Here is a 9,632-nt window from a genome sequence, read left to right as displayed (position 1 = left end):
TTGTTTCTAAACCAGGATATCGTTTACTCTGTTTCTTGTGTCTGGTATTTTTCATAATAAATATAAAAATTGTTAACTATATGGTTACCTTTTGGTGGTCGATTAGTGTTGGTTTAGTAAGTAGCCCAAAACTGATACTGAGTTTGTGCAGTTATGCAGAATGGCGTTGTAGCAAAAGTGCTGCTTCTGTTTAGTAATCCCGACCGAATTACATAGGTTTATGTTTCTATGTATTGCACAACTTTGGTTTGATCAGTATGTGTTTTTTTTTTTTCTTAATTTTCATAAAAAATTTATCAGCTTGAAACTTCTTTTTGTTTCTCTTTTGCTGCTTAGGATTCAATATCTGACATAGCTAGGGCCTTGGTGTTTATTCTAGGGTATAAAAACAGAGCTGTGGTGGATTTAGCAGCCAATGTCCTCATTAAGTTGCTCCGCATTGTTGCTCCTTCTCTCCTGCAACCGTATTCTTTGAATCTTATGGAGTCTTTGTCACCTCTGTTGAGTGTTCAGCAAACGGAAGTCTCCCTTCCTTGTGTTGTTGCTTTCAACACGATTCTTGCAAACGTAAGAGAAACGAAGGAGAAAGAAGTGTGGAGGATATTAGAAGAGGGGAAAACTGTGGTTTACGTCGTTGGTAATCTGCAGAACTTTTATGTAGGGAATGTGTCAGTGGAAAGGTTTCAGGAGATGGCTTCTCTTTTAAGTACTGCAATGTTGAAATGGCCTTAGTCAAGGTATTCTGTTTGGAAAAATCCTGACTTGATGGGTTTACTGGAGAGTCTTAGTCAGAAGCCTCACATGGGTTTGAGATTTGCAGCTTTGAAGCTCTATTCTTCTGTAGGTATTATATGGTTTCCGAACTAAGTTATTGCTGTCTTGCTTACTTAGCTTCAAAATTGGTGATTACATTTTCTATTGCTTCAGTAAAGCTATGGTGCAAACTAAAATATTTTGTAAATGGTGTATTTATATTTCGTATGGTTTATGGAATTGTTTGGCGGGTTTACTCTTAAGATTAGATGTTTGTGTTATTGTTGTATGTATGCTTCTGTATAAATAAGAGACTTTTCTATCTATTTTGTAAGACATTCACGTAAAAACACTCTTTGCGTTTCGTTTCTTTGTTGCATATCGGAAAAAAAAAAATCAATAACGCAATATTTTTTATGCTTCTGTTATCTTTTATATGCAAATAAGAACATGATTTGTTTTGAACGGAACTGAACTCGAACGGTTTATAACGTAAAAGCAGGTGAAGAGTGAACAAAACGGACATTTTGAGCTTCGTGTGTCCCTTCACACCCAAAAGACCAAACTCTTTCAAAAAGATTAATTAGTAGTTTTTAATTAATACATTAATATATAAAATTAGAAGAAAATATGAGATTTATATCTTCTTCTTATCATATACCATAAATGTTATTTTACAAAAAAATAAAAAAATTACCACAAAAAAGAGCTTCACGAAGCGGTGGTCTTCGTGTGTCACACACAATAGGCATGAAACGGATCCGGATATCCGAGATATTCGGGGTACCTGGATCCGAATCCGTATCCATCGGTTATGTGATTTCAAGATCTATATTCGGATCCGTACCTTGCAGATATCCGGGTTTAGGATATCCGGATAGATATCATGATCCCGCGAGAATCTGGATTTGGATCCGGAGCCGTCAAAATAATTAAAAATATTTTTTTTTTTTAAATACAAAAAAATCTAAAAATATTACATACATTAAATATTTTTTCAACATTTATGAACGTATTTATGCATATAATATATTTTTTATGCATATAATATTATTTAAAATTTAAAATTTAATATTATAAAACGAATTTTATGGATTAATATTAATAAATTAACTATAATTATTATTACGTTCGAACTTCTCAAGACTTGCAAGGCTTATTAAACATAGTATGAGTTTTCATTTTTAAGAATATTAAAATTACGGATGAACTTTTGTAGCATATAAATATTTTAATTAAAACTCTTTTGTTACTGACTGCAAATTGAAGGGGGTCCAGTCTGATCGACACTCTTCCATCCAAGTACAAAAAAAAAATATTCATTATTGTCTATTGATGATAACAAGCTTCTCAACCATTTTTCTGCTCCATGTAAAAGAACAAAATCATAAGCAGACAAAAGCACACCAAATAGTGATGATGACAATCGAGAAAACCCGAGATGCTTAAATCTATTTGCCACTAGACGTCAATGAGCGACGCCTTGATGCATGTTATAGGTCATACACAAGTCGGATAAATAGAATACTTACCAACTGTTAACTTTAGTAAAATAGTACCAGTTGCATGGCACCTATACACCTCCCAGATGAATTCTTAAAGCACATAGTGGATGCAATGGAGCTAACATAACCAGCAGTTACTAACAGACCCCTGCATTCTTCACTACAAAAATCTGATTCAGGCTCTCTATCTTTGGTTTCTCGATTACTAATAACTCTATTTTCCAGATGTTGCTCTGTCTTTTATTGAAAAAAAAATTTTGTTTCAGTTTTTCGTTTTGAATGCATATATTACAAACGGATAATGACTAAATAAAACAAAAATATAAATTAACATAAAAGATATAATTTCATAATTAGTTTAAAAACATTTTCTCCTTCCAGATCCAAAACAAATAATTAAAATTATTTTTTATTCAAATAGTTTCAATTTATATAAATATAAATATAGAAACATGTTTTTCATCATTATAATATCCCAACAAAAATTCAACAAGCGAAGCTAAAACTGATATTTCACGCAACCGAAATATATGCAATTGTAGATCACTACACCATAAAACTCAGCTAAAATTACATTACCAACCCTACAAACAAACACTATATAATATATATATGGGACAAACTGGAAAAACAAAATGAATATAGTTGCCAAATATTATATCATCGCAATCCATGGATGTTAGTCTTTTTATTTGAATTATACAGGGGTATCGTGATCTCCATAAAAGTGGGTCCAGACTAGCCACACGTTTGCAGTCTACATTATCGACGTTAGTCTTTACGGAAGTAAAAATCCAATTTCTTTCCCTACAAGAGTGAGGTCTCCTAACTGAATTGTAATGCCCGCGAAGGTGTTTAAAATTAAAACTCAACTGTTATGCATTGATATTGTAAGTCAAGATTTAAGTTGAGTAGGAGCACCATTAGCCAAATTAAAGCATGATTAACCCACAAACCCCATTAGAATCTTTTATTGATTAATTTAGTAATTAAACATGATTAAAAACTCTAGTTAAGAGACACATTGATTTTGTGTTTTAATGCTAGTTTCTTATTTAGGGGTTCTTAAGAAAAAAAAATCTGTGTATCCATCCAATATTTCAAAAACATACATGCATAAACTTCAGAGGACTATAAAGGGGGAATGATGATACTTGCGATTTCTCCCCCTCTCCAACTGTGTAACTTGAAGCAACAGCTAGTAGCTGACCATGCTGTTATGCTTGATGGAAATTTTGAATACTGCAAAAGAAACAAGAACCAAATAGCAATACATTTCTGTATCACACTAGGGAACATCCTCAGGAAATGAAAGCAAAAAAGCTCATTTACTAACTAAACCTGATACAGCCTCTTCTTGTTGTTAAGATTGACAAAACCATCACACCCTCCGGTTGCAAAATGTGCCATAACTGCTGTTAAAAAATTTCAGATGATTATTGGGGGAGCTATAGTTGTTCCCATTAAGTCTCAGACCAAGAAAACATTTGTCAAGCTGAATCTAAGAAATCAACTCAAAAACAAACATAGTGTTAGCATCCAAACAACTTAACTAGCATTCAACTTACACTAAAGAATTTTAGTTGGACTATTATTTAAAACCTTCTCGTGCTCTTCTGTAAGAAGTAATAAATCTAGATATCTAAGAAACAATTACAATCCTGCTGAGATAAACACAAAACAGCAAATCCCCGCAAAAAATCAAATATTCTGCTCTCGGGATTTCTGTAAACAAACCAACCCGGTCTTCCCTTTTTTTTTTTTGAACATTAACGGTCTTCCCCATATTTAACATCACACAATTGCTATACTAAGTGCATCATATATATCAAAACGCAAATCACGAATGTAAACTATATAAAAAAACAACGACCTCGATCAGCGATTGTTGCAAGTCAATCATCGGAAGTGAACGCAGACCAGCTCATGGATCAGTTACGAACAATCAACATTTACGATATCAATTGGTAGATACCAAACTTCAATTTATCGATTATATTATATACACTAGCGGTATTCCGTTCCTATATTTTATTTTCTAATGAATTTAAAATTATTTTTCTGATCCAATTAATAGTGATTAATAATATTATTTTGTTTTTGAAGTTATTTAGATCGATTTAACATTTTACAAAAAAAAAAAGTTATTTAGATCAAAGAGAGATAGCTTAAGTGATTTTCACTAATCAATTGAATAAAAAAATAATTGAATAAAAAATAAATAAATAACTATAATAAATATAGTGTCCCATAGTGGTTCTGTTACAAATATATGTTTTTTTTGTAACTTCCTAGTTATATGTTGCGAATGGAGTAGTGTGAAATATACAATTCATTTGCACATGTATTACTCCTACACTAAATTCAACATTGGCTTTTTTTACAATTTAGCAGAAAATATCCATGTATTTCAATATTTTTTTTTTAATTTTAAGAAATAAAAATTAAAGGGCATGTAATTCTAGCCTATTGTACATTTTCTTTCTTTTCTTGTCTAATAAATGATTTTGTTACAAATAATCAATTCTAAAATATTTTAATTTTAATTATATTTTACACACAACTTAACAATACAAAACAAAAAAAAATTATTGTCTATTCCCTCTCTTTTTATTTTTGTCATATAATTTTTACAATTTTAAAATTATTATGTTTATATAATGTGTGTGTGTTTTAAATTATGCAAATATATAGTATTGTAGATTATATATATCTATAATAAAGGAAGAAAGACGTATTTCTTAATTGTTAATGATGTATTTTATATTTTGATTTTAATATTGCAGTATCATGGCTTCTTTTTTTCGTAAAAAGAAGTAACATGGCTTTGAAAGATGTATTGTCTGGATGTAAGTTTTAGAAAATGGATTGATGAGAAATATATTATGTTGTGTTCCTGTGTGATGAATTTTGTACATTTTGGTTAAATGTTTTTTTGTGCAGCTGATGAAGTGCAGAGATCGAAGTTACTTGTATACACAAAGATCCATTCGGCTGTAGAATTGTTTCTTCACCTCAGGAGATTGCTCGTTAAACCTGCGAACTCCATCTTTCATCCTCTCTAGAAGATCGACTGAAAACGCCATGGTTGATCACGTGGAAGAACCCTCACTTCTCTGCTGCGTCTTTAACCTCATCAACTATTCTTGCGCTTAGTCTCGTCCTCAAAGACTCTTCCTTCGAGATTGTTTCTACAAAAACAGAGCCACTGTATCGATATGGGACAAATTGCAACAGACACATCACTGACCATATCCATATAAAATTCATAATTGTAATATGTTTGATAGAAAATGAACCGTTTGACAGATTATGGCCCACTGGCTCTAACACAGTCTTATTAGACAGGAAGTTATTACAGGTACGCATCTTAGTTAAACATAAACGTGCATGTGCCTCTACGTATCCTTATTTAAAACATAAATTAAACGTGCATTCTTAGATCTTGAAATATAGTCCAGAGGTACCATCGAATCCTTTTGATCTGTAGAACTTTGAATACTCTGTAATGGTGGTGTCTCTATAAATGGGAGGCTTTTGTTGAGACAGAAGCTCTTTGATAGGTACGTAAACTCTAGGATTCGCCATCAAATACGAACTAAAGAAGCACGCCACTGAGATACGTGCTCCAGCTGCATTCGCCAAAGCAAGACGCTCCACTCTTATGAACTTGCCGTTTGTAATAAGCTGCACAAATGCTCAAAAAGATTAAAAATAATGATCATGCTACAAAATGGTAGGTAGGTTAGTTAGTTACCCAGTATTGGTCATGGAGAACTTGAAGCCCTCCAACATGGTCTTGTAGAAGAACCGTGAGAAAAGAGTTGTCTGAGAGTTTGGTTAAGCCGTTAGGTCGGGTTGAAGACAAGGCAGGTAGTAATGGCCGAGCGGGAGCAATGAATTGGTGCATTCCACGTCCTTGAGGTGATTAATGTGTATCCTAGAGCTTATGAGAGAAGTTCAAGGATCATTTTACCTACTTTCATCACTTCCTTTGAGTACTCAACCATTACTTCCCTGACATATTCTCCGACCAAACAAAAAAACACAAAAGAGACACGTTTTTATTCATTTGTGTGAGTTTTTGAAATAGAGACAGAGATTCCTTTACATGCTTAATATGGTTTTATGTTTTGTTTCTTTCCCCCTTCTTCTTTTCTTTAGAAGCTGATTTAATTGCGGTTTTAGCCAGCGATGACGGCTTTAGTGCACTCTTTGGGTTAAGAGCTTGTCTGATCTTGATAATTGTTCATGTCGTTCCAAGGGCATGGCTCTGCTGCTCCAAGCCATGTGTTTGTCACCTCAGCTGTCTTTGCTCCACAGCTACAAAATCATATCAAAAACATTAATCAACGATCAAATATAACACTGAACACAACAATATATTTTGTATAATATTTGAAAAGTTACTTACATGTGATCGAGATCGACAATTTCAGTAATGATAGTTGAAGATGTTTTCATAACGTTAGAGCATCGTCCAGCTCTAGATCGGCAAGGAGAGTGTACTTAGATGCCATCGAAATCGGTTGTAAGGAAAAATAATGCTTCTGGATCTAGTTTGACTTGTACTCCTCCTCGCAGAAAAGGACAGATATTTATAGCTGAAGCTTCACCCGATTACAATGGGAAATGAAGAGGTAGATTGAATGCTGCGAGTGGGCGGAGTGGAGTAATCACTCGGAGTAAAGAACAGATTAATGGTAGGTTGAGACGTTACGGGGATGGGAACGACGCTTGGAGTATGTGGAATCTCATCGTCGAAATCGCAGGTGCAAGAGGAAGACGGCGACGAAACCTAATTCAAAATGGGTCTCTTGCAGGGCCTTTTAGGTATGGGCCTAATATCATAATGTATGAAAGCCCAGTTTAAATAAAGTGTATTCGGGAATCGTTTCAGAATAAATAAAAACGCGAAAGCTATGGTGTGGCGACACGTGTCCAAAAACGCTCCAGCCTCTATGGTAACGTGGCAGCCTGTGGAGAGAGCACAAGTCTCCTTTATTAGTATTATATAGATAGATAGATACTCCCGCCCCTTCTATTTCCTGTTCCCATGCATTTTCCCCTCACGTCCTTTATTACAATTACTTGCATCCCAACCTCCAACAAATTGAACCAATACAAGCACTCAATTCCATACGACACTTATGTGTGGAAAACATTTAATGGTTCAATTAAAAATATGTAACCAATGACTGACTTTATAATATAATATGTTCGGTCTGACTCAGACCGTCTGAGTACCATTATCCAAAGTCAAACTCGTATACAAAACAATAAACCGCAGCACAACCCCAATATTCTGCTCTCGGTTTCTCTGGTAAGCCAAACGAGACGGTCGTCCCCATATATATCATTGCGCTGCTTCTTTCGTGTCCGAGGACGAGGTTCCATCTGACCAGTATGCCTTTCGTCTTGGCGGTAAAATCATTTTTTAACCTTTTTTCTCTCAAAGCTTTCAACTTTATGATTCATTTGTGCTCAATTCCCCTAAAAGCTTTGGACTTGTTCCTTTGAGATTGGTTTGTGAGTGTATATGGTAAAGCTAATGACTGATGTTGCTATGTGTAGGGATCACTGTTAAGGAAAACTCTAAGCTCGGACCTCGTCCCGAGATCGAGATTTACGAGTTTGAAGGGTATGTTTTCGCTCTATATTGATATTCAATGTGTGTTTAATCCCTTTTCACTTGATACTGAGTCAATGTTTCCTTTTCTCCATTTCCGGCATGTGAATATAGATGTCCCTTCTGTCGCAAGGTAAACTCTCTGTCATTGTCTCTTATATGTTTCACTATTAGCCAAGATACTGATGATTTCCTTCTACTTATACCATGAAACGACAATCATTTTAGCTTTTACTCTTTTGTCTCAGTCTCCTTTAACTAAATGTGTGTGAGTCTACTGATGTGGGAGAATTTGCAGGTCAGGGAAATGGTAGGAGTGTTGGATCTTGATATTCTCTACTATCCTTGTCCAAGAGGAAGTCCTAATTTCCGCCCCAAGGTTAATCAGATGGGTGGCAAACAACAGTTTCCCTACATGGTTTGTCTTTTTTTCTAAAACCTAATGTTTTTTCTATTTAAATCTCATGTCTCCTTTATTCAGTAAGAAATAAGTTTATTTTTTATAGGTTGATCCAAATACTGGAGTATCCATGTATGAATCAGATGGAACTATCAAGTACATGTCCGAGAAATATGGTCGGTTTCTGCTTCTATTTAAGCACATTCCTAAATGGCTTATCATCATCTTTTCATTTTCATCACTACTTGAGATAGATTTTCTTATCTCAATGTTTGGTTAAACTTGTTCAGGAGATGGAACAGTCCCTCTAAGCCTGACACTTGGTCCACTAACGGTTAGATTCTTTGCACATGTTGACTACTTCAATGTTGCAGGTTATAACAGCTGGCTTTGCAATGATTGGTCGTCTGGGGAAGGTAAGAAGGCGTTTATAACAATTTCACTTTTTGTTTTTTTTTGGAACACGTTTACTTATCATGAAAATATAAAAGAAATAAACAAATAAATTTGTTTTGAAAATTCTCACATGATAAATTAGATAAAGCAAAAGGAAAAACTATATATAGTTACCGGTGATGTAGTTGATATCGGAGGGAACAATACCCTCATCAAAGCCAGTATCATTGTCTTCTCCTGTCTCCGGTGGCAACATAGTCCCGTGTCCACTGTAATGAACAAAGAGTACATCACCTGACTTTGCCGGTGGGTTGGGTTTTTGACGTGTCTGTATCAATCATCTCACCGATGTTCTCGTCCAAGAACCCGTACAGTTCGATGAGTGATTTGTGCATCCTCTTGACGTCATTGATGCAGCCCAACAGCTCTCCTTCAGTTCCAGGATAATTGATCCCTATCATTACAGCTTTCTTCACCATTGATTCTGATGAATTGATTTTAATCTTCTCTTGTGTTTTGGTAATTATTGTATGATGTTCCTAGATGGTGCGTCCTTCATGGTTCTATCTAAGCCATAATGGTTCTGATAGTACCCTTGAGCTGCATACATCGGTGAGTGAAGCGCCTGACTCGATATACCCGCAGGGCTTATAGGCATATAAGTAGGTCCTAACATCATAAGATTGAACCTCTGGCATCATGTAGATGAAAGACCCATTTTCACCTTGCATAACCTTCAAATCAAGATCAAGAAAAAAAGACAGCATTCAGCTAGCTTGTCCCATTAACTTCTGGTGTTTTAGAGTGAATCCACACTAGGGGATAAAATAAAGAGTAAAGAACTCATCCATGGAGTTGCTCCTCTGTTAAGGAACAGTAAGAATTGATTTAGAATGTGACAACATTTACCTCTCTACTCTCCTATCTTTTACTATCTTTACCTTCCAAT

General features: G+C 34.8%; 2 protein-coding genes and 1 pseudogene across 3 annotated transcripts; 2 read left to right on the top strand and 1 right to left on the bottom strand.

Annotated features, from left to right (window-relative positions):
* Positions 1 to 867, top strand: part of LOC106329673 — a 6,337-nt pseudogene extending 5,470 nt beyond the window's left edge.
* A 2,423-nt stretch (positions 868 to 3,290) lies between these two features.
* Positions 3,291 to 7,023, bottom strand: LOC106332335 (1-aminocyclopropane-1-carboxylate oxidase homolog 1-like). 2 transcript variants are annotated; one of them, XR_001268053.1, is made up of 6 exons: positions 6,673 to 7,023; positions 6,016 to 6,581; positions 5,726 to 5,945; positions 5,273 to 5,449; positions 3,600 to 3,670; positions 3,291 to 3,500 (listed from the first exon to the last, which is right to left on the bottom strand). XR_001268053.1 is itself a non-coding variant. In XM_013770801.1 (4 exons), exons 2-4 carry the CDS (start codon positions 6,166 to 6,168, stop codon positions 5,367 to 5,369), a joined length of 456 nt encoding a protein of 151 aa, XP_013626255.1. In that variant the 5' UTR covers positions 6,169 to 6,581; positions 6,673 to 7,023; the 3' UTR covers positions 5,176 to 5,366. The 2 variants fall into 2 exon arrangements, 1 of the variants encoding a protein (XP_013626255.1); XM_013770801.1 differs by lacking the exons at positions 3,291 to 3,500; positions 3,600 to 3,670 and having other exon boundaries at positions 5,176 to 5,449.
* Positions 7,024 to 7,066: 43 nt separating this feature from the next.
* Positions 7,067 to 9,337, top strand: LOC106329672. The gene is made up of 9 exons (XM_013768349.1): positions 7,067 to 7,091; positions 7,587 to 7,682; positions 7,833 to 7,899; positions 8,002 to 8,020; positions 8,186 to 8,305; positions 8,394 to 8,463; positions 8,578 to 8,621; positions 8,662 to 8,703; positions 9,227 to 9,337. Exons 1-9 carry the CDS (start codon positions 7,067 to 7,069, stop codon positions 9,335 to 9,337), a joined length of 594 nt encoding a protein of 197 aa, XP_013623803.1.
* Positions 9,338 to 9,632: the final 295 nt, after the last annotated feature.

Source organism: Brassica oleracea, chromosome C3, assembly GCF_000695525.1.
Source record: "Brassica oleracea var. oleracea cultivar TO1000 chromosome C3, BOL, whole genome shotgun sequence".
Taxonomy (NCBI): domain Eukaryota; kingdom Viridiplantae; phylum Streptophyta; class Magnoliopsida; order Brassicales; family Brassicaceae; genus Brassica; species Brassica oleracea.
This window is presented reverse-complemented; position numbering and strand designations above follow the sequence as displayed.

Coding starts and splice junctions, on each gene's coding strand:
- LOC106329672 (XM_013768349.1), top strand. CDS start 7,067: ATGGGTCTCTTGCAGGGCCTTTTAG. Junction 8,464..8,577: donor GTACATGTCCGAGAAATATG/GTCGGTTTCTGC, acceptor AAACTTGTTCAG/GAGATGGAACAGTCCCTCTA. Junction 8,622..8,661: donor TGACACTTGGTCCACTAACG/GTTAGATTCTTT, acceptor TCAATGTTGCAG/GTTATAACAGCTGGCTTTGC.
- LOC106332335 (XM_013770801.1), bottom strand. CDS start 6,168: ATGCACCAATTCATTGCTCCCGCTCGGCCATTACTACCTGCCTTGTCT. Junction 5,946..6,015: donor TTCTCCATGACCAATACTGG/GTAACTAACTAA, acceptor GCATTTGTGCAG/CTTATTACAAACGGCAAGTT. Junction 5,450..5,725: donor CAGATCAAAAGGATTCGATG/GTACCTCTGGAC, acceptor CTGTTTTTGTAG/AAACAATCTCGAAGGAAGAG.